At 51.1% G+C, this 24,782-nt stretch overlaps 1 protein-coding gene across 12 annotated transcripts in view; it reads right to left on the bottom strand.

The window, feature by feature from the left end:
- Positions 1 to 24,782, bottom strand: part of MAPRE3 (microtubule associated protein RP/EB family member 3) — an 80,976-nt gene that overhangs the window by 24,097 nt on the left and 32,097 nt on the right. For 3 of the 12 annotated variants that reach the window (XR_006388561.1, XR_006388562.1, XM_044288967.1), the window contains exon 1: positions 3,126 to 3,146. Coding sequence is in view for 4 of the 12 variants with exons in the window: in XM_044288970.1 (XP_044144905.1) it covers positions 11,899 to 11,978 (80 nt within the window). In the remaining 8 variants the exon portion in view is untranslated. Of the gene's footprint in view, positions 1 to 3,038; positions 3,061 to 3,125; positions 3,147 to 11,898; positions 12,028 to 13,868; positions 13,892 to 17,435; positions 17,490 to 17,685; positions 17,902 to 18,715; positions 18,740 to 24,782 lie in introns of those variants that run through there. The other 9 variants (XM_044288968.1, XM_044288971.1, XM_044288970.1 and 6 more) reach the window with 8 other exon arrangements.

The raw sequence follows: 24,782 nt of genomic DNA, 5'->3' as shown, positions 1-24,782 counted from the left end.
AAGAACTGCGGGCACCAGCCATTAACCTGTACTGTGCCAGGAAGAACTGCTGCACCGGCCATTAACCTGTACTGTGTCAGGAAGAACTGCTGCACCGGCCATTAACCTGTACTGTGCCAGGAAGACCTGCTGCACCGGCCATTAACCTGTACTGTGCCAGGAAGAACTGCTGCACCGGCCATTAACCTGTACTGTGCCAGGAAGACCTGCTGCACCGGCCATTAACCTGTACTGTGCCAGGAAGAACTGCGGGCACCAGCCATTAACCTGTACTGTGCCAGGAAGAACTGCTGCACCGGCCATTAATCTGTACTGTACCAGGAAGAACTGCTGCACCGGCCATTAACCTGTACTGTGCCAGGAAGAACTGCTGCACCGGCCATTAACCTGTACTGTGCCAGGAAGAACTGGTGCACCGGCCATTAACCTGTACTGTGCCAGGAAGAACTGCGGGCACCAGCCATTAACCTGTACTGTGCCAGGAAGAACTGCGGGCACCAGCCATTAACCTGTACTGTGCCAGGAAGAACTGCTGCACCGGCCATTACCTGTACTGTGTCAGGAAGAACTGCTGCACCGGCCATTAACCTGTACTGTGCCAGGAAGACCTGCTGCACCGGCCATTAACCTGTACCGTGCCAGGAAGAACTGCGGGCACCAGCCATTAACCTGTACTGTGCCAGGAAGAACTGCTGCACCGGCCATTAACCTGTACTGTGCCAGGAAGAACTGCTGCACCAGCCATTAACCTGTACTGTGCCAGGAAGAACTGCTGCACCAGCCATTAACCTGTACTGTGCCAGGAAGAACTGCTGCACCAGCCATTAATCTGTACTGTGCCAGGAAGAACTGCGGGCACCAGCCATTAACCTGTACTGTGCCAGGAAGAACTGCTGCACCAGCCATTAACCTGTACTGTGCCAGGAAGAACTGCTGCACCAGCCATTAACCTGTACTGTGCCAGGAAGAACTGCTGCACCAGCCATTAATCTGTACTGTGCCAGGAAGAACTGCTGCACCAGCCATTAACCTGTACTGTGCCAGGAAGAACTGCTGCACCAGCCATTAACCTGTACTGTGCCAGGAAGAACTGCTGCACCAGCCATTAACCTGTACTGTGCCAGGAAGAACTGCTGCACCAGCCATTAACCTGTACCGTGCCAGGAAGAACTGCTGCACCGGCCATTAATCTGTACTGTGCCAGGAAGAACTGCTGCACCAGCCATTAACCTGTACTGTGCCAGGAAGAACTGCTGCACCAGCCATTAACCTGTACTGTGCCAGGAAGAACTGCTGCACCAGCCATTAACCTGTACCGTGCCAGGAAGAACTGCTGCACCGGCCATTAATCTGTACTGTACCAGGAAGAACTGCTGCACCGGCCATTAACCTGTACTGTGCCAGGAAGAACTGCTGCACCAGCCATTAACCTGTACTGTGCCAGGAAGAACTGCTGCACCAGTCATTAACCTGTACTGTGCCAGGAAGAACTGCTGCACCAGCCATTAACCTGTACTGTGCCAGGAAGAACTGCGGGCACCAGCCATTAACCTGTACTGTGCCAGGAAGAACTGCTGCACCGGCCATTAACCTGTACTGTGCCAGGAAGAACTGCTGCACCGGCCATTAACCTGTACTGTGCCAGGAAGAACTGGTGCACCGGCCATTAACCTGTACTGTGCCAGGAAGAACTGCTGCACCGGCCATTAACCTGTACTGTGCCAGGAAGAACTGCTGCACTGGTCATTAACCTGTACTGTGCCAGGAAGAACTGCCCCAGAAATGTAACTGTACAATGCCAGGAAGAGTTGTCCCCCTAATTCTAAAGTAGCATACCAGGAAGAACTGCTGCACCAGCCATTAACCTGTACCGTGCCAGGAAGAACTGCTGCACCAGCCATTAAACTGTACTGTGCCAGGAAGAACTGCTGCACCGGCCATTACCTGTACTGTGCCAGGAAGAACTGCTGCACCGGCCATTAACCTGTACTGTGCCAGGAAGAACTGCTGCACCAGCCATTAACCTGTACTGTGCCAGGAAGCGCTGCTCCACTGATTAAACTATACTGTGCCAGGAAGAATTAACCTGTATAAACACCTAGGAACCAGTGGAGTATTTGCTACACGGGTCTAACCTGAAATTCCGGGGCCCCAATGTAAAAACACTCTGCCAGGGCCCCAGCTACCATGTCTTAGATGGGAGAGGGGCTTTTCGAACCCTCAGGCTCCGCCTTAGTCGGTTCGGCTTTACTGAACCCCTCAGTGGCCTCAGACATGGATGCCGTCATAACATCTGCATTCAAGGGTCTCCATCCAATCATTAATAATCTCATGCCATAGCACTGTTCAGCCTGAGCCTCCTGGTTCCTGAACAGCATGGGAGAAGTGCAGTAAAGACTGGCAATCACACATACAGTGCAATAGGAGAGAGGAAGCAACGGCGATGCGACAGCACGTTAGAGAGCGCTCCGGGTCCATGGAAATCCGGGTGACAGACCCTTTTTGTTGCCCCCTCACAGGTGGCATGACTACATCTACCTTCCCTGCACGGATCCACATGGGCTCCTGTATAATATGTGAACCCCCAGAACTCTCCATGAAGATGCTCTGCAGCTCTGCACAGTGACTGAGCAGAGAGGAGTGCGTGCGGCACCAGGGCTCAGACAATAAGACCCACCGCCGGGGATCGTGTGCTGTGGGAATTAGGTTACCATCAATTAAATATGAACACACGCACACAGCTCAGCTCTGCGGGGTCACACGGCCGGCACTGCAATGGGGTTACATAACTCACACATACAGATACAGCAGAGCTGGATAATTTCAAGATGCAGCAGCACAAAGCGCGTCAAATGTAGCAGAGCTATTGTCGTCCGATGCAGCACAAGTCACTTCGGGCAGTGTAGCAGAGCTACTATGGACGGGTGTGTGAAATGTGATGGAGCTGAGTTTGTCACATGTAGCAGAGCTGGAATGCAGATGTAGTAGTGTTAGATTTGCATAGGATGCAGGTAAACCATACATCTCCGAACATATACCTGCAGTGTCTGGTGCAGAGGAGTGAGGCTGTGGGCAGCGGTGATGGCACCAGGACCACACACAATCTGTGACCCCCAGCGTCCTACCTGTACCATCGCTCCTCCCTGACAACGTGCTTCCTGAAGGGGACGAGACGATGCTCCTCGGGGCTGCAGCGGCCTCGGGAGGGAAGGAGCGGGGAGGGCATTGGGTGTGGAGGTGTCTCTGCTGCAGCGGAGAGAAGTCTGACTCCAGTCAGCACCACCGCAGAGACAGATGAGAGGCCAGGGGAGGAGCCCGAGATGCCACCCATACCCACTGTGCCAACCTCACATAGCTATACAGCCACTGATACCAGGAGAGGACCACACTGTGCCAACCTTATATGTATACAGCCACTGATACCAGGAGAGGACCACACTGTGCCAACCTTATATATCTATACAACCACTGATACCAGGAGAGGACCACACTGTGCCAACCTCATATATCTATACAGCCACTGATACCAGGAGAGGACCACACTGTGCCAACCTTACATATCTATACAGCCACTGATACCAGGAGAGGACCACACTGTGCCAACCTTATATGTATACAACCACTGATACCAGGAGAGGACCACACTGTGCCAACCTTATATATCTATACAACCACTGATACCAGGAGAGGACCACACTGTGCCAACCTTATATATCTATACAACCACTGATACCAGGAGAGGACCACACTGTGCCAACCTTACATATCTATACAACCACTGATACCAGGAAAGGACCACACTGTGCCAACCTTATATATCTATACAACCACTGATACCAGGAGAGGACCACACTGTGCCAACCTTATATATCTATACAACCACTGATACCAGGAGAGGACCACACTGTGCCAACCTTACATATCTATACAACCACTGATACCAGGAGAGGACCACACTGTGCCAACCTTATATGTATACAACCACTGATACCAGGAGGGGACCACACTGTGCCAACCTTATATATCTATACAACCACTGATACCAGGAGAGGACCACACTGTGCCAACCTTATATATCTATACAACCACTGATACCAGGAGAGGACCACACTGTGCCAACCTCATATATATACACAACCACTGATACCAGGAGAGGAGCACACTGTGCCAACCTTATATGTATACAACCACTGATACCAGGAGAGGGCCACACTGTGCCAACCTTATATATCTATACAGCCACTGATACCAGGAGAAGACCACACTGTGCCAACCTCATATATATACAGCCACTGATACCAGGAGAGGACCACACTGTGCCAACCTTATATATCTATACAGCCACTGATACCAGGAGAAGACCACACTGTGCCAACCTCATATATATACAGCCACTGATACCAGGAGAGGACCACACTGTGCCAACCTTATATATCTATACAACCACTGATACCAGGAGAGGACCACACTGTGCCAACCTTATATATCTATACAACCACTGATACCAGGAGAGGACCACACTGTGCCAACCTCATATATATACACAACCACTGATACCAGGAGAGTACCACACTGTGCCAACCTCACATATGTATACAACCACTGATACCAGGAGAGGACCACACTGTGCCAACCTTATATATCTATACAACCACTGATACCAGGAGGGGACCACACTGTGCCAACCTTATATGTATACAACCACTGATACCAGGAGAGGGCCACACTGTGCCAACCTTATATATCTATACAACCACTGATACCAGGAGGGGACCACACTGTGCCAACTTTATATATCTATACAACCACTGATACCAGGAGGGGACCACACTGTGCCAACCTTATATGTATACAGCCACTGATACCAGGAGAGGACCACACTGTGCCAACCTTATATATCTATACAACCACTGATACCAGGAGGGGACCACACTGTGCCAACCTTATATGTATACAACCACTGATACCAGGAGGGGACCACACTGTGCCAACCTCATATGTATACACAACCACTGATACCAGGAGGGGACCACACTGTGCCAACCTTATATATCTATACAACCACTGATACCAGGAGAGGACCACACTGTGCCAACCTTATATGTATACAACCACTGATACCAGGAGAGGACCACACTGTGCCAACCTTATATGTATACAACCACTGATACCAGGAGAGGACCACACTGTGCCAACCTTATATATCTATACAACCACTGATACCAGGAGGGGACCACACTGTGCCAACCTTATATATCTATACAACCACTGATACCAGGAGGGGACCACACTGTGCCAACCTTATATGTATAGAGCCACTGATAACAGGAGAGGACCACACTGTGCCAACCTTATATATCTATACAACCACTGATACCAGGAGGGGACCACACTGTGCCAACCTTATATGTATACAACCACTGATACCAGGAGGGGACCACACTGTGCCAACCTCATATGTATACACAACCACTGATACCAGGAGGGGACCACACTGTGCCAACCTTATATATCTATACAACCACTGATACCAGGAGAGGACCACACTGTGCCAACCTTATATGTATACAACCACTGATACCAGGAGAGGACCACACTGTGCCAACCTTATATGTATACAACCACTGATACCAGGAGAGGACCACACTGTGCCAACCTTATATGTATACAACCACTGATACCAGGAGGGGACCACACTGTGCCAACCTTATATGTATACAACCACTGATACCAGGAGAGGGCCACACTGTGCCAACCTTATATATCTATACAACCACTGATACCAGGAGGGGACCACACTGTGCCAACTTTATATATCTATACAACCACTGATACCAGGAGAGGACCACACTGTGCCAACCTCATATATATACACAACCACTGATACCAGGAGAGGAGCACACTGTGCCAACCTTATATGTATACAACCATTGATACCAGGAGAGGACCACACTGTGCCAACCTTATATGTATACAACCACTGATACCAGGAGAGGACCACACTGTGCCAACCTCATATATATACACAACCACTGATACCAGGAGAGTACCACACTGTGCCAACCTCACATATGTATACAACCACTGATACCAGGAGAGGACCACACTGTGCCAACCTTATATATCTATACAACCACTGATACCAGGAGAGGACCACACTGTGCCAACCTCATATATATACACAACCACTGATACCAGGAGAGGAGCACACTGTGCCAACCTTATATGTATACAACCACTGATACCAGGAGAGGACCACACTGTGCCAACCTCATATATATACACAACCACTGATACCAGGAGAGGAGCACACTGTGCCAACCTTATATGTATACAACCACTGATACCAGGAGAGGACCACACTGTGCCAACCTTATATATCTATACAACCACTGATACCAGGAGAGGACCACACTGTGCCAACCTCTTATATATACACAACCACTGATACCAGGAGAGGAGCACACTGTGCCAACCTTATATGTATACAACCACTGATACCAGGAGAGGACCACACTGTGCCAACCTTATATGTATACAACCACTGATACCAGGAGAGGACCACACTGTGCCAACCTCATATATATACACAACCACTGATACCAGGAGAGGACCACACTGTGCCAACCTTATATGTATACAGCCACTGATACCAGGAGAGGACCACACTGTGCCAACCTCATATGTATACAACCACTGATACCAGGAGAGGACCACACTGTGCCAACCTCATATGTATACAACCACTGATACCAGGAGAGGACCACACTGTGCCAACCTCACATATGTATACAACCACACTGTGCCAACCTCACATGTATACAGCCACTGATACCAGGAGAGGACCACACTGTGCCAACCTCACATATGTATACAACCACACTGTGCCAACCTCACATGTATACAGCCACTGATAACAGGAGAGGACCATACTGTGCCAACCTCATATGTACACAGCCACTCTGCTGGTTCCTACATGAGGGTCTCATTGTGAGAAGGGCTTAGTGCACCTTGTGGACCCTTCTGGGTCTAGAACATGGGACAATGAAGGTCCAGGACAGCTGGACGTAATGCAGGCCTCGTGGGCTGTGGGGAGCTGTGGATGGAGGAAAGTATTACCAGACCTCAAAATAAAATTACATAAAAAAATAAAACAAAAAGGAGAGGAATAAAAAAAAAGCAAATTAATAAAAACCGAATAGTTGTAATGTCGCTAGAAGATCCAAATGTCCACAAAGGTTTCCTGGAATCCATCGAAGGATGAAGTAAAATCACAATCTACACCACAAGCAGGGAGTCGCCCCCTCACACACACCCAGATATATTTTTATATTATGATTTTTCTTATTAAAATCCGCCCCCGCCATTACACCCGCCACCAGCACACAATACTACACATTCTTCAACCCTACGCAGCCCCCTCAGGCAGTGACCACGTCCTGCTACCTCCACACTTCACACGAAAGAATAAGAGTGCAAACATAACAATACCAATAATGGGGAAATGACGTGGAGGCTGTTGGCAGAACCAGTAAGAACAGGGATCCTGACCCAGTGTCCCCAGATTCAACTGTGTTCGCAGCATGACTGAATAACCAGGTGCTGGCGGGTGCCAGAGGGTCCTCGCCTTCCTGACCTGACGTTGTGTAGTATCCAGGCCGGATGAGAAGGGCACAGACCTGCACAGCTACATGACAGTGTTGGACCTGGGACAAGCGAGTGCTCTCAGGGGGCACAGTGGTCAGGGTTACTTATTTTTGGGGGATATTGTTTGGCGGTATTTGGAGCTAGTACAGGATGAGGATCTGCTCTAAAAATGAGGACCCAAAAACATGTTGACAGCAAACTCTTTACAGAGAGGATGTAAACGGAAGAAGTTGTCATGGCAGTGTGGGCCTATAGGAGAATAAAAGGAAAGAAGATGCCACCTGTGAGTCACTGGATGTAAATTTTGACTCTGCATCTGATCAGAGCTGTAGTCACATCTGCAGCAAGATGATTTCTGCCAATTTGCCAGGTTGTGAAACAACTCTCATCATAACTTTACCATTGATCATGAGAATTGTAGTTTCAGAGGGTAAAAACCTCTATAGCATGAGATAACTAAAGTAATATTCTAGGGGGACAGTCAAGTCTGGGGCTCCTCCAGAACACATTATTGTTCCGAGGTTAAAATGGAGGAAAACAACACAAAACTGGAGTCGAAAAATGCTGTGGATTTAGTGAAATACATATAAGAGGAGCTTGTCTGATTGTTGTCAGACACATATTAGAACATTTGTCCTGCTGGCTTGCTAAAGAAGGTTTCTTTAGACTATTGTGGTCATGCTGCTTAGAAGGTGCTGACCAGGCCAAGTCTTGGTTCCTTAAACTGATTTGAGCCTGTAATGGGGCGCCGGGTCCAAGCACACTTCGCCCCGAGGAATGCACAAGGCATCAGCAGCAGATCCTGTAAGTTGCTCGGTTAGGCCTTCATGGATTGGACTTATTTTACAGGTAAATCCCACAAATGAAGATCAGATTAAGATCAGGGAATTTGAAGACAAGTCATCACCTTGACCTCTATGTCCATTCCTGGACAATTTCTGCAAGTTGGCTCAGGCATTATCCTGTAGAAAGAAGGCACTGCCATTAGGGGGTACCGGGGCCATGAAGGGTGGCAAGATAGGTGTTATAGGTCAAATCAACATGGTGCCAAGAGCGTAGGGTTCTAGCAGAACATTTTACAAGGCAATACACTGCCGCCACCAGCTTGTCTCCGTCCCATACTGCACCAGGTGCCATCTCTTCCCCAGGTAAGTCATATACACGCAGCTGGTCATCCACATGATGTAACATGATTCATCAGACCTGGCCACCTTCTTCCATTGCTCCATGCTCCAGTTCTGATGCTCACCTGTCCACTGTAGGCACCTTCGGCAGTGGAGTCAGCATGGGCCCTCTGACCATTCTGTGGAGACATAGCCCCCTAGCCAGCAAGCTGTGATGTCATGTGTGTCCTGACACGTTTCTATCATCACCAGCAGGAACATTGTCAGCATTTTGTGCTACAGTAGCTCTGCTGTGGGACTGGACTAGGCGGGCCTTCACCCCCAAACACATCAACGAGCCTTGAACGACCATGATCCGGTCACCAGTTCACCAGTTGTCCTTCCTCTGACAACTTTACGAAGATATTGACCACTGCATACCAGAACACCCCATGAGACTTGCTCTTTGGAGATGTTCTGGTCATTTGTCTAGCCATCATGGTTTGGTACTTGTCAGAGGCTCTCAGATCTTTCCGCTCGCTCATTATGCCTGTTCATCTTCTTGACATTGGCTGTTCTTTTGCTGCCTGATACACTTTCCCCTGACAGGTGCCTTGATCACCAGATATCACTTACGGGATGGTGAGCAGTGCACCACCACAGGTACAAACAGCCATGAGTGTGGACGTGGGTGATGCTGAAGCAGGACATTTAAAAGGCGAGTATGGATTTTCTTTATTCTATACAGCTCTGACAATTTTTTTTTATGACAGAAGACCCTTTAATGAAGGAATTGCTGCACATGGAGGAAGAAGGACTCGCAGGCTCTCTCTGGGAGTGGGTTGAGGAAGAAGGACTCGCAGGCTCTCTCTGGGAGTGGGTGGAGGAAGAAGGACTCGCAGGCTCTCTCTGGGAGTGGGTGGAGGAAGAAGGACTCGCAGGCTCTCTCTGGGAGTGGGTGGAGGAAGAAGGACTCGCAGGCTCTCTCTGGGAGTGGGTGGAGGAAGCAGGACTCACAGGCTTTCTCTGGGAGTGGGTGGGGGAAGCAGGACTCGCAGGCTTTCTCTGGGAGTGGGTGGGGGAAGCAGGACTCGCAGGCTCTCTCTGGGAGTGGGTGGGGGAAGCAGGACTCACAGGCTTTCTCTGGGAGTGGGTGGGGGAAGCAGGACTCGCAGGCTTTCTCTGGGAGTGGGTGGGGGAAGCAGAACTCGCAGGCTCTCTCTGGGAGTGGGTGGAGGAAGCAGGACTCGCAGGCTTTCTCTGGGAGTGGGTGGGGGAAGCAGGACTCGCAGGCTTTCTCTGGGAGTGGGTGGAGGAAGCAGGACTCGCAGGCTTTCTCTGGGAGTGGGTGGGGGAAACAGAACTCGCAGGCTCTCTCTGGGAGTGGGTGGAGGAAGCAGGACTCGCAGGCTTTCTCTGGGAGTGGGTGGAGGAAAAAGGACTCGCAGGCTCTCTCTGGGAGTGGGTGGGAGAAGCAGGACTCGCAGGCTTTCTCTGGGAGTGGGTGGGGGAAGCAGGACTCGCAGGCTTTCTCTGGGAGTGGGTGGAGGAAGCAGGACTCGCAGGCTTTCTCTGGGAGTGGGTGGAGGAAGCAGGACTCGCAGGCTTTCTCTGGGAGTGGGTGGAGGACACAGGACTCGCAGGCTCTCTCTGGGAGTGGGTGGGAGAAGCAGGACTCGCAGGCTCTCTCTGGGAGTGGGTGGAGGAAGCAGGACTCGCAGGCTCTCTCTGTGAGTGGGTGGAGGAGGCAGGACTCGCAGGCTCTCTCTGGGAGTGGGTGGGAGAAGCAGGACTCGCAGGCTTTCTCTGGGAGTGGGTGGAGGAAGAAGGACTCGCAGGCTCTCTCTGGGAGTGGGTGGGGGAAGCAGGACTCACAGGCTTTCTCTGGGAGTGGGTGGAGGAAGCAGGACTCGCAGGCTTTCTCTGGGAGTGGGTGGAGGAAGCAGGACTCGCAGGCTTTCTCTGGGAGTGGGTGGAGGAAGCAGGACTCGCAGGCTCTCTCTGGGAGTGGGTGGAGGAAGCAGGACTCGCAGGCTCTCTCTGGGAGTGGGTGGAGGAAAAAGGACTCGCAGGCTCTCTCTGGGAGTGGGTGGGAGAAGCAGGACTCGCAGGCTTTCTCTGGGAGTGGGTGGGGGAAGCAGGACTCGCAGGCTCTCTCTGTGAGTGGGTGGAGGAGGCAGGACTCGCAGGCTTTCTCTGGGAGTGGGTGGAGGAAGCAGGACTCGCAGGCTTTCTCTGGGAGTGGGTGGAGGACACAGGACTCGCAGGCTCTCTCTGGGAGTGGGTGGGAGAAGCAGGACTCGCAGGCTCTCTCTGGGAGTGGGTGGAGGAAGCAGGACTCGCAGGCTCTCTCTGTGAGTGGGTGGAAGAGGCAGGACTCGCAGGCTCTCTCTGGGAGTGGGTGGGGGAAGCAGGACTCGCAGGCTTTCTCTGGGAGTGGGTGGAGGAAGCAGGACTCACAGGCTTTCTCTGGGAGTGGGTGGAGGAAGCAGGACTCGCAGGCTTTCTCTGGGAGTGGGTGGGGGAAGCAGGACTCGCAGGCTTTCTCTGGGACTGGGTGGAGGAAGCAGGACTCGCAGGCTTTCTCTGGGAGTGGGTGGAGGAAGCAGGACTCGCAGGCTTTCTCTGGGAGTGGGTGGAGGACACAGGACTCGCAGGCTCTCTCTGGGAGTGGGTGGGAGAAGCAGGACTCGCAGGCTCTCTCTGGGAGTGGGTGGAGGAAGCAGGACTCGCAGGCTCTCTCTGTGAGTGGGTGGAGGAAGCAGGACTCGCAGGCTTTCTCTGGGAGTGGGTGGAGGACACAGGACTCGCAGGCTCTCTCTGGGAGTGGGTGGGAGAAGCAGGACTCGCAGGCTTTCTCTATGAGTGTGGGGGAGGGGTGCAGGACTCACAGGCTTTCTCTATGAGTGGGGGGGAGGGGTGCAGGACTCACAGGCGTCCTCTATAACCAGGTAAATAGCTATTTTCATGACAACATTGAATGAAATCACAGCCTCAACCCCCACCTTTTCCGCTTGTGCTCGGACTACCCCTTTGGGTCACCAGTTAGAGATGTCAGGCAGGACAACGCGCATGCTGCTGAACCGGCAATAGCACACAAGCCGTTGCTGTAACACACAGACAACATGGGTGCCACAAGTAACGCCACCTGACCAGTGATCCAGAAGAACTCTTCCATTTGGGTCCTCTAGCTATAGCAGAGAGATGACCAGCAGAGGGCGCAGTCATGGAGGTACCTGACTGGTGAATCCAGAATATTGTCGTCAGCCAGGAGGCTCTGGGAAAAGAGACAACAATCACCCATTGTGCTTCTGAGCGGATATGACACCCACGGCAGCCAGGGCCCCCACCCGTCACTTATACAGACAGCACAGGTTACCAGGTGTGAGAGAGGGATCGGGAACGAGGAGAAATGCTGCCCTCTGGAGGCACTTATCATAATGACATCAGAGCCCAGGAGCACCTATGGAGGGTCTCTGCACTGGTGGTATGTGCCATAAGGCAGGGCCTGCGAGGCCAGGGAGGTCTCTGCACTCATCCTGACAGAAAAGGCAGGGAACAGGGAGGCACAGGGCAGCACTGAGGGAACAGGGAGGCACAGGGCAGCACTGAGGGAACAGGGAGGCACAGGGCAGCACTGAGGGAACAGGGAGGCACAGGGCAGCACTGAGGGAACAGGGAGGCACGGGGCAGCAATGAGGGAACAGGGAGGCACGGGGCAGCACTGAGGGAACAGGGAGGCACGGGGCAGCACTGAGGGAACAGGGAGGCACGGGGCAGCAATGAGGGAACAGGGAGGCACGGGGCAGCACTGAGGGAACAGGGAGGCACAGGGCAGCACTGAGGGATCAGGGAGGCACAGGGCAGCACTGAGGGAACAGGGAGGCACAGGGCAGCACTGAGGGAACAGGGAGGCACAGGGCAGCACTGAGGGAACAGGGAGGCACGGGGCAGCACTGAGGGAACAGGGAGGCACAGGGCAGCACTGAGGGAACAGGGAGGTCTCTGCACTCATCCTGACAGAAAAGGCTGACAACAGGAGCAACAGATAACAGCACTGAGGGAACAGGGAGGCACTGGGCAGCAATGAGGGAACAGGGAGGCACAGGGCAGCACTGAGGGAACAGGGAGGCACAGGGCAGCACTGAGGGAACAGGGAGGCACAGGGCAGCACTGAGGGAACAGGGAGGCACAGGGCAGCACTGAGGGAACAGGGAGGCACAGGGCAGCACTGAGGGAACAGGGAGGCACAGGGCAGCACTGAGGGAACAGGGAGGCACAGGGCAGCACTGAGGGAACAGGGAAGCACAGGGCAGCACTGAGGGAACAGGGAGGCACGGGGCAGCAATGAGGGAACAGGGAGGCACGGGGCAGCACTGAGGGAAACAGGGAGGCACGGGGCAGCACTGAGGGAACAGGGAGGCACGGGGCAGCAATGAGGAAACAGGGAGGCACGGGGCAGCAATGAGGGAACAGGGAGGCACGGGGCAGCAATGAGGGAACAGGGAGGCACGGGGCAGCAATGAGGGAACAGGGAGGCACGGGGCAGCAATGAGGGAACAGGGAGGCACAGGGCAGCACTGAGGGAACAGGGAGGCACAGGGCAGCACTGAGGGAACAGGGAGGCACAGGGCAGCACTGAGGGAACAGGGAAGCACAGGGCAGCACTGAGGGAACAGGGAGGCACAGGGCAGCACTGAGGGAACAGGGAGGCACAGGGCAGCACTGAGGGAACAGGGAGGCACAGGGCAGCACTGAGGGAACAGGGAGGCACAGGGCAGCACTGAGGGAACAGGGAGGCACAGGGCAGCACTGAGGGAACAGGGAGGCACGGGGCAGCAATGAGGGAACAGGGAGGCACGGGGCAGCACTGAGGGAAACAGGGAGGCACGGGGCAGCAATGAGGGAACAGGGAGGCACGGGGCAGCAATGAGGGAACAGGGAGGCACAGGGCAGCACTGAGGGAACAGGGAGGCACGGGGCAGCAATGAGGGAACAGGGAGGCACGGGGCAGCACTGAGGGAAACAGGGAGGCACGGGGCAGCACTGAGGGAACAGGGAGGCACAAGTCATCCTCTAATAGTCAACAGACTGCAGGAGATAATAAAAACCACTGACAGAATGAATCCCCCCTGGGTGCTGCACTCTCACTGTATGGGGCACCGACTGTATCCTGACTAGAAAGACCTCATGGTGACTCCTGAATGGATCAGTGCCATCTAGTGGAGAAATAATAACATAACAAAATCAAAACAGAGCTGATCACATTACAGTAGTGCCATCTAGTGGATAAAGCGAGTCGTGCCATCTCGTGGCTAAAGCGAGTCGTGCCATCTCGTGGATAAAGCGAGTCGTGCCATCTCGTGGATAAAGCGAGTAGTGCCATCTAGTGGATAAAGCGAGTAGTGCCATCTAGTGGATAAAGCGAGTCGTGCCATCTAGTGGATAAAGCGAGTCGTGCCATCTAGTGGATAAAGCGAGTCGTGCCATCTAGTGGATAAAGTGATTAGTGCCATCTAGTGGATAAAGCGAGTCGTGCCATCTCGTGGCTAAAGCGAGTCGTGCCATCTCGTGGATAAAGCGAGTCGTGCCATCTCGTGGATAAAGCGAGTAGTGCCATCTAGTGGATAAAGCGAGTAGTGCCATCTAGTGGATAAAGCGAGTCGTGCCATCTAGTGGATAAAGCGAGTCGTGCCATCTAGTAGATAAAGCGAGTCGTGCCATCTAGTGGATAAAGCGAATAGTGCCATCTAGTGGATAAACAATCAGGTTGGAATACTGCTAGTGGACATCCCAAAATAAGTTTAAAATACAGGAAGAACAGCGGCATCTGCAGAACAGAATCTTTAGTGTTTACATCAGCACCCTAATTCACAAAAATAACATCAAAGTCCCTGAGAGGATGTGACCAAATCAGACAATACCCACATTGTAATACCCCTTAGAGACATGGCAGTATGCAGCACAGTCTGTGTAAAAGCAGCCTGTGTAGGGGGGACCATAGCAGTGTATGTGACAGAGGGATAATCAGTACAGAATAGCGCCATCTATCTATCAGATAATCAGTATATAATAGCGCCATCTACAGTCAGGTCCATAAATATTGGGACATTGACACAATTCTAAAATTTTTGGCTCTATACACCACCACAATGGATTTGAAATGAAACAAACAAGATGTGCTTTACCTGCAGACTGTCAGCTTTAATTTGAGGGTATTTACATCCAAATCAGGTGAACGGTGCAGGAATTACAACAGTTTGCATATGTGCCTCCCACTTGTTAAGGGACCAAAAGTAATGGGACAACTGGCTTCTCGGCTGTTCCATGGCCGGTGTGTGTTATTCCCTCATTATCCCAATTACAATGAGCAGATAAAAGGTCCAGAGGTCATTTCCAGTCTGATATTTGCATTTGGTATCTGTTTCTGTCAACTATCAAGATGAGATCCAAAGAGCTGTCACTATCAGTGAAGCCATCATCAGGCTGAAAAAACACAACAAACCCATCAGAGAGATAGAAAAACATTAGGCCTGGCCAAAACAACTGTTTGGAACATTCTTAAGAAGAAGGAACGCACCGGTGATCTCAGGTCACGGTGGGGAACCCCCCCCCACCGTACAATGTCAAGTATAAAGGGGGAGCAGCTCGGCCAAGACACCAGGATCAGGATGAAGGTCACCTCCTATTGCGTCCCTAATCCTCGCCCTAACTCCTAACCGTATGAGCGGACCTTGATGGTAGGACGGCTCATACCCTGGTTCCTTTGGCCCTCAGTCGCCATGATAATTCCTCACATAGGAGCAGGGGAGAGACGACCTGGTCCTCCCACACACGGAGGAACAGGAGTCTCAAATGGCCTAGCGCAGGGAAAAGTGGAAGACTAAATACAGCAACAGAGTTGGCAGGTAAGAACACCAGACAACACGCTTACCTGCCACAGCCACCACGACTGGAAGCCGTGCATACATACAGGAGTACATTGAGATCCTCCAACATAGCATCTCTTAGAAAACCTTTCAACAGTTTACCCAAAACAGATGTTAAATTTACCGGCCTATAGTTTCCGGGCTCTGTTTTTGGACCCTTTTTGAATATTGGCACCACATTTGCCATGCGCCAATCCTGTGGGTCATTCCCTGTCAGCATAGAGTCTGCAAATATCAGAAATAAGGGTCTGGCTATGACATTACTTAATTCCCTTAGGATACGGGGCTGTATGCCATCCGGTCCTGGCGATTTGTCTATTTTAATCTTTTTAAGTCGCTGTTGCACTTCTTCCTGGGTCAGACAGGACACTTTTAATGGGGAATTTATTTCAACATTCAGCATTTCATCTGACAGTTTATTTTCCTCAGTGAATACAGTGTATGTGTGTCAAAGTCAACAATCAAGAGAAGACTTCACCAGAGTGACTACAGAGGGTTCACCACAAGATGTAAACCATTGTTGAGCCTCAAAAACAGGAAGGCCAGATCAGAGTTTGCCAAACGACATCTAAAAAAGCCTTCACAGTTCTGGAAGAACATCCTATGGACAGATGAGACCAAGATCAACTTGTACCAGAGTGATGGGAAGAGAAGAGTATGGATAAGGAAAGGAACTGCTCATGATCCTAAGCATACCACCTCATCAGTGAAGCATGGTGGTGGTAGTGTCATGGTGTGGGCATGTATGGCTGCCAATGGAACTGCTTCTCTTGTATTTATTGATGATGTGACTGCTGACAAAAGCAGCAGGATGAATTCTGAAGTGTTTCGGGCAATATTATCTGCTCATATTCAGCCAAATGCTTCAGAACTCATTGGACAGCGCTTCACAGTGCAGATGGACAATGACCCAAAGCATCCTGCAAAAGCAACCAAAGAGTTTTTTAAAGGAAAGAAGTGGAATGTTCTGCAATGGCCGAGTCAATCCCCGGACCTGAACCCGATTGAGCTGCATTTCACTTGCTGAAGACAAAACTGAAGGGAAAATGCCCCAGGAACAAGCAGGAACTGAAGACAGTTGCAGTAGAGGCCTGGCAGAGCATCACCAGGGATGAAACCAGCGTCTGCTGATGTCTATGCGTTCCAGACTTCAGGCTGTAATTGACTGCAAAGGATTTGCAACCAAGTATTAAAAAGTGAAAGTCTGATTTATGATTATTATTCTGTCCCATTACTTTTGGTCCCTTAACAAGTGGGAGGCACAGATGCAAACTGATGTAATTCCTGCACCGTTCACCTGATGTGGATGTAAAGACCCTCAAATTAAAGCTGACAGTCTGCAGGTAAAGCACATCTTGTTTGTTTCATTTCAAATCCATCGTGGTGGTGTATAGAGCCAAAAATGTTAGAATTGTGTCAATGTCCCAACATTTATGGACCTGACTGTATCTAGTGGATAATCAGCATAGAATAGTGTCATCTATCTACTGTATAATCAGTATAGAATAGCGCCATCTATCTACTGTATAATCAGTATAGAATAGCGCCATCTATCTAGAGCAGCGGGGCAATGGATAGGAACGCGGGATGCAGGAGAGGAGCGGGGCGGCAGGGGATGCAGGAGAGGAGCGGGGCGGCGGGGGATGCGGGAGAGGAGCGGGGCGGCAGGGGATGCCGGAGAGGAGCGGGCGGCGGGGGATGCGGGAGAGGAGTGGGGCGGCGGGGGATGCGGGAGAGGCCGCAGGAAGTCTCTTACCTTTCTGCATATAGATATCTCTAATTACCGGACAGATCACCGCAGCAGAAATTCCTGCAGAGAGAAAACAGCCATCATGAGAAGAACATCCTGTACCCCCGATCCATCCCCACCATGTGACACACCCATCAACTCTTGGCTCCTCCTCTTGTCTGAAATGGAAGGGTCTTCCCTAAGACCATCGGATGTGAGTGCCAGTTGTGCAGGCCAGGATTATTATAGATCCGCTATACCGCCATATCCTTATCACCTGAGTCCTCCTCAGGACTGGAGAAGATGCGTCCTAAAGCTCCTTTAAGGAGCCGAACCCTCTAGAGTATGGAGCTCCCAGATCCCAGGAGTGTGGAGGACATCCCGGATCCTGCTGGAGGAGGCTCTGCGAGTCCAGACAAGAATCTCATATCAGGGCAGGATAATTGTGAAATCTCATAAAAGCTCCGTCATGGCGTGCTGCTGGATACGATCTGTACTGTGCTGTTGAGGTTTACAGGTTTATCCATCTACCGCTCCCTTCATAAAGTGACGCGCCACCTTCACTACAGTCCAGCACCTACAGTACTCGTTCTGCCTGTCTTTCAGAAGGTACAGCGTAGGGCTGAAATCTCCTGTTGAGACATGGAAACCATCAACAAGCTGGATGTGTTACTTCTGTTACGTTTCTCATTATATTACGGTGCACAGAGTCTGAAGCCACCACTAGAGGGAGCTCATTAGTTTACTGAGGACAAGCTGGCTATTGAGTTCCATGTATAATCAGTATGCGGTGAGCTCCCCCTAGTGGTGGAGGCAGACAGATAAGATCATGTAACTATGCAGGAAAATAATGGAGATCAAGGCCGGAGATTAAAGAGGCAAATGACCATTCCCTAATAGACACCAATCCTCCTTCCAGGGGTTGTAGGGAGCTGGGTGAGGAGCACTATGGCGGTCATCAAGAAATGGTGGATAACATTTCCAGAAAATTGACAGCAGGCTTAGTGGGGGATTATGAGGCAGAGATCAGAACCTTCTCCTCTCAGCTCTGGACGACTCACATCCCACGGAACAACACTGGGGTTTTCCAGACACAGAAGAATCATGTGGGGATCTTCACACAGATTCATAAACACTGCGGTCCGACCAGGGGAGAATCCCACGAGGGACAAATAGATGGAAACTCCACAATCCAGAAGATCCACCACGACGATGGGTTACGAAGATAGATAGATATGAGATATAAGATAGATATGAGACATAAGATAGAGATATGAGATAGACAGATACTCCTGTGTTTATGTCACCTGATACCATTCACACCCTGTATCACTAGGTAAACACAGGGATCAGAGTCGTTGGCCTCCCATGTACCTGCAGTCCTCCTCAGTGGACGCTCTCACATTCCTGCTCAGCCGCGGTCACGTTGAGTGAATGTTTAACCACCTGGAGCCGCACTCTCCTCCTCCATGTATGACTCTGCCGTCAGGTGCTCGGTGGTCACAACACAACGCCACGACTGTGCATTAATGTCCGAGGGAGATTTCTAATGATTTCTATGACTTTTATGAACCGCTCAAAAGATCTACCAAAGTACTTCAAATGAAGGTCATCAGGATGAAATCAAAGGACCTAACGAGTCCTGTGTATTACCACACGGAGAGGTGGGGATCAATAACACTGATGACTAAAACCAAGTTTGTTTGTTTTTTGTTTTGTTTTTTAGTTTTTGAATCTGAAATGGTGCCTCCCTTCTTCTCCTCTGGAAATGGAAAGACCACGTATGGACTGTATCTCTTCCAAAATGCTGCCCCCCACAGGCAAGGTTAAACATACCCAGGAGCCTCTACACTGATGTATTCACCAATGGGGATGAATGGGCAGCTTGTTTTTACATTTGTTTTATTAAGGCTACATGCACACGACCGTATGTGTTTTGCGGTTCGCCCAAAAAAAAAAACGGATGATATCCATATGCCATCCATTTTTTTTTAAGCATATCCATTGTAACAAAGCCTAAAACGGACAAGAATAGGACATGTTCTATTTTTTCTGTGGGGCTATGGAACGGACATACTGTTGCGGACAGCACACGGTGTGCTGTCCGCATTTTTTACGGACCAATTGAAATTAATGGGTCCACATCCTATCCGCAAAAAAGACGGAGCGGACACAGAAACAAAATACATGTAGCCTAAATCTCAGAACTGTACAAGAGGTGGCCATGTTTACAAGGCCTTGTCCTTGGTTACAGAGATGCTGCGTGTATTCTTTGGAGGGGGCAACCAGCGACTTCAAGGTGCTCTCTATATAGAGAGGTATTTATAGGCAGGTAATCATGAAATGTGTGGTGTAATACAAAGAGAGACACATCCGTACATACACAGCACTGAAGATCCCGGAGGAGCCCCCAGATTTTGTCGAAACATAAGAACTTGGAAGACCAGACAAGAAAAGCGCTGTGTAAACGGTTTAAAAGAGCACTATACCTACAATCTGTCTTCTTACCCCGTGGTGTGCAGTCTAAGGTGACGCTTCAAAAAATCCTGCAGCAATGCCAGGAAATGTTATAGTTCACTGATACAAACAGATGAAAATGAAGCAAAACTACAGCAGTGACACAAACCGGTTGGGAGACACGAGAAGTCACAGACCTACAGGAAGGTTCCCTGCTCTGGACAGGAATGTGCGTACACATTGTCGGTATTGTCTCCGGGCGTCCTCAGCCCCCAGGTGACTACAAACAAGACTCTGATCAGTATTTACACAACCAGCCTCCTGACTGCTATCTCTGTGCACACCTCACCACGCAACCACCCCCAAGGGATACAGCACTGACAACACTGCCAGGCTCAGAACAGAACCATTGTTGTATGTTATCCTACTTCAAAGAAAGACGAGCATGGAGCAAATTGTTCACATGGAGCGTCACTACATACGTTTTATAAATGAGCTGTGGACTGAAATACTACGATCCTCCCCAAATATTGCTGTCACTATAAACAGTGCCAGAGGTGTCCCATAAACAGTGTCAGCAGGACAGCCATAGGTCTTCTATAGACTGCCACCTAAAAGGTCACCAGTGAACACTACTAACCAGAAATTCCCTATAAAAAGGCTGACAGCCGTATCTCTCCTATGAAGAGTGCCACCTAAAGGTCCCCTATAAACAGTCAACCCAGAGGTCCCGTATCAGCAGTGTCAATAGGAGGACCACTGAGAACCCCTCTGAAGATTAACAGCCATAGGTCCTCCATAAACAGTTCCTGAAGAGGTCCTCACTAAAGGCTGAAAGCTGTATCTCTCCTATGAAGAGTGCCACCTAAAGGTCCCCTATAAACAGTCAACCCAGAGGTCCCGTATCAGCAGTGTCAATAGGAGAACCACGGAGAACCCCTCTGAAGATTAACAGCCATAGGTCCTCCATAAACAGTGCCCGAAGAGGTCCTCAATAAAGGCTGACAGCTGTATCTCTCCTATGAGGAGTGCCACCTAAAGGTCCCCTATAAACAGTCAACCCAGAGGTCCCGTATCAGCAGTGTCAATAGGACGACCACGGAGAACCCCTCTGAAGATTAACAGCCATAGGTCCTCCATAAACAGTGCCTGAAGAGGTCCTCAATAAAGGCGGACAGCTGTATCTCTCCTATGAAGAGTGCCACCTAAAGGTCCCCTATAAACAGTCAACCCAGAGGTCCCGTATCAGCAGTGTCAGTAGGAGGACCACAGGGGACCTCTCTAAAGAGTAACAGCCATATGTCTCCTATAAGCAGTTCCAGCAGAATGTCCTCTATAAAGGCTGACAGCTGTCTCCTTTGAAAAGTGCCACCTAAAGGTCCCCAATAAACAGTGCCTATCCAAGTTCTTTGGAGCATGGAGGAAACCCATGCAGAACATACAGACTCCATGCAAATATTGTTCTTGGTCAGATTTGAACCTAGGACCCCAGCGCTTCAAGGCAACAGGGCTAACCACTAAGCCACCATGCTGTCCTGTTTTGACACAACATTTTTGACCCGGGAAAAACAGCATTTGAAAAATGGGTCCCCTATAAACAGTGCCACCTAGTTACATTACAAACAGTGCAAACCAGAGGTCCCCTATATAACAGTGCAAGAAAGAGGTCCTCTGTGAAGGCTGACAGCTGTAGGTCTCCTATGAAGACTACCACCTAGAGGTCCCCAATAAACAGTGGCCCTGAGAGGTCCCCCTAATAACAATGCCAACCAGAGGTCCCTTATATCAAAAGACAATCAAACGTCCCCTATATGCATTGCCAGAAAGAGTTCTCCTACAGAATGTAATAACACTGGCTCTCTAAAAGATAAAACCACAGGGATATAACTGCAGAGGACAAAGTGAAGGCAGAGACATCAAACTCTTCAGGGAGTTGCCAGAGCCAGATATCATTCAGGAGGGCGCTATCATAAAACAAGGAGAGGTGCAGCTATGGCTGAGCAAACTGACTATTGATAAAGCCCTGACCCAGATGGAATTCATCCATGGGTACAGAGGGAACTAAGTTTGGTAAAGACCATTGTATCTCATCGTCTTTTACTTTTTTGTAACAAGGTCAGTACCACAGTACTGGGGGGGGGGGGGGCTGATGTGGTACCAATATTTAATAAGGGTAAAAAGGTGGAACTGCATAACGACTGACCGGTAAGTCTGATGCCTGTGGTATGTAGAATATTTGAAGGTACTCTCAGAGACGAGCTGCAGGAGTATAAAATGGTGAATAAACTAATAACTGATATCCTGTGTGTATTCATGCAAAACTGTTTGCGCCTAACCAACATGATTGGTTTCTATGAGGAGGTAAGTGCAAATTTGGATTTTGGTCATACGGTAGATGGTGCGGCAATGTATCTGGATTTTGTAAACACATTTAATAGATTGCCACACAAGAGCCTTGTGCTGAAGCTACAAATGCAGGGACTAGGGGACAATATCTGCACATGGATGAAGAACTGGTTATGGGGCAGAGGACAATGAGTAGTTGTGAATGGTACATAGTCAAGATGGGTTAAAGTCAGCAGCGGGGTGCAACAAGGATCTGTACCGGGAGCAGTGGAGACCACAGGTATCTGTACCGGGAGCAGTGGAGACCACAGGTATCTGTACCGGGAGCAGTGGGGACCACAGGTATCTGTACCGGGAGCAGTGGGGACCACAGGTATCTGTACCGGGAGCAGTGGGGACCACAGGTATCTGTACCGGGAGCAGTGGGGACCACAGGTATCTGTACCGGGAGCAGTGGGGACCACAGGTATCTGTACCGGGAGCAGTGGGGACCACAGGTATCTGTACCGGGAGCAGTGGGGACCACAGGTATCTGTACCGGGAGCAGTGGGGACCACAGGTATCTGTACCGGGAGCAGTGGAGACCACAGGTATCTGTACCGGGAGCAGTGGAGACCACAGGTATCTGTACCGGGAGCAGTGGAGACCACAGGTATCTGTACCGGGAGCAGTGGAGACCACAGGTATCTGTACCGGGAGCAGTGGAGACCACAGGTATCTGTACCGGGAGCAGTGGGGACCACAGGTATCTGTACCGGGAGCAGTGGAGACCACAGGTATCTGTACCGGGAGCAGTGGGGACCACAGGTATCTGTACCGGGAGCAGTGGGGACCACAGGTATCTGTACCGGGAGCAGTGCGGACCACAGGTATCTGTACAGGGAGCAGTGCGGACCACAGGTATCTGTACCGGGAGCAGTGCGGACCACAGGTATCTGTACCGGGAGCAGTGCGGACCACAGGTATCTGTACCGGGAGCAGTGCGGACCACAGGTATCTGTACCGGGAGCAGTGGACACCACAGGTATCTGTACCGGGAGCAGTGGACACCACAGGTATCTGTACCGGGAGCAGTGGACACCACAGGTATCTGTACCGGGAGCAGTGGACACCACAGGTATCTGTACCGGGAGCAGTGGACACCACAGGTATCTGTACCGGGAGCAGTGGACACCACAGGTATCTGTACCGGGAGCAGTGGACACCACAGGTATCTGTACCGGGAGCAGTGGACACCACAGGTATCTGTACCGGGAGCAGTGGACACCACAGTATCTGTACCGGGAGCAGTGGACACCACAGGTATCTGTACCGGGAGCAGTGGACACCACAGGTATCTGTACCGGGAGCAGTGGACACCACAGGTATCTGTACCGGGAGCAGTGGACACCACAGGTATCTGTACCGGGAGCAGTGGACACCACAGGTATCTGTACCGGGAGCAGTGGACACCACAGGTATCTGTACCGGGAGCAGTGGACACCACAGGTATCTGTACCGGGAGCAGTGGACACCACAGGTATCTGTACCGGGAGCAGTGGACACCACAGGTATCTGTACCGGGAGCAGTGGACACCACAGGTATCTGTACCGGGAGCAGTGGACACCACAGGTATCTGTACCGGGAGCAGTGGACACCACAGGTATCTGTACCGGGAGCAGTGGACACCACAGGTATCTGTACCGGGAGCAGTGGACACCACAGGTATCTGTACCGGGAGCAGTGGACACCACAGGTATCTGTACCGGGAGCAGTGGACACCACAGGTATCTGTACCGGGAGCAGTGGACACCACAGGTATCTGTACCGGGAGCAGTGGACACCACAGGTATCTGTACCGGGAGCAGTGGACACCACAGGTATCTGTACCGGGAGCAGTGGACACCACAGGTATCTGTACCGGGAGCAGTGGACACCACAGGTATCTGTACCGGGAGCAGTGGACACCACAGGTATCTGTACCGGGAGCAGTGGACACCACAGGTATCTGTACCGGGAGCAGTGGACACCACAGGTATCTGTACCGGGAGCAGTGGACACCACAGGTATCTGTACCGGGAGCAGTGGACACCACAGGTATCTGTACCGGGAGCAGTGGACACCACAGGTATCTGTACCGGGAGCAGTGGACACCACAGGTATCTGTACCGGGAGCAGTGGACACCACAGGTATCTGTACCGGGAGCAGTGGACACCACAGGTATCTGTACCGGGAGCAGTGGACACCACAGGTATCTGTACCGGGAGCAGTGGACACCACAGGTATCTGTACCGGGAGCAGTGGACACCACAGGTATCTGTACCGGGAGCAGTGGACACCACAGGTATCTGTACCGGGAGCAGTGGACACCACAGGTATCTGTACCGGGAGCAGTGGACACCACAGGTATCTGTACCGGGAGCAGTGGACACCACAGGTATCTGTACCGGGAGCAGTGGACACCACAGGTATCTGTACCGGGAGCAGTGGACACCACAGGTATCTGTACCGGGAGCAGTGGACACCACAGGTATCTGTACCGGGAGCAGTGGACACCACAGGTATCTGTACCGGGAGCAGTGGACACCAC

Source organism: Bufo gargarizans, chromosome 4 (assembly GCF_014858855.1).
Source record: "Bufo gargarizans isolate SCDJY-AF-19 chromosome 4, ASM1485885v1, whole genome shotgun sequence".
Lineage (NCBI taxonomy): Eukaryota > Metazoa > Chordata > Amphibia > Anura > Bufonidae > Bufo > Bufo gargarizans.
This window is presented reverse-complemented; position numbering and strand designations above follow the sequence as displayed.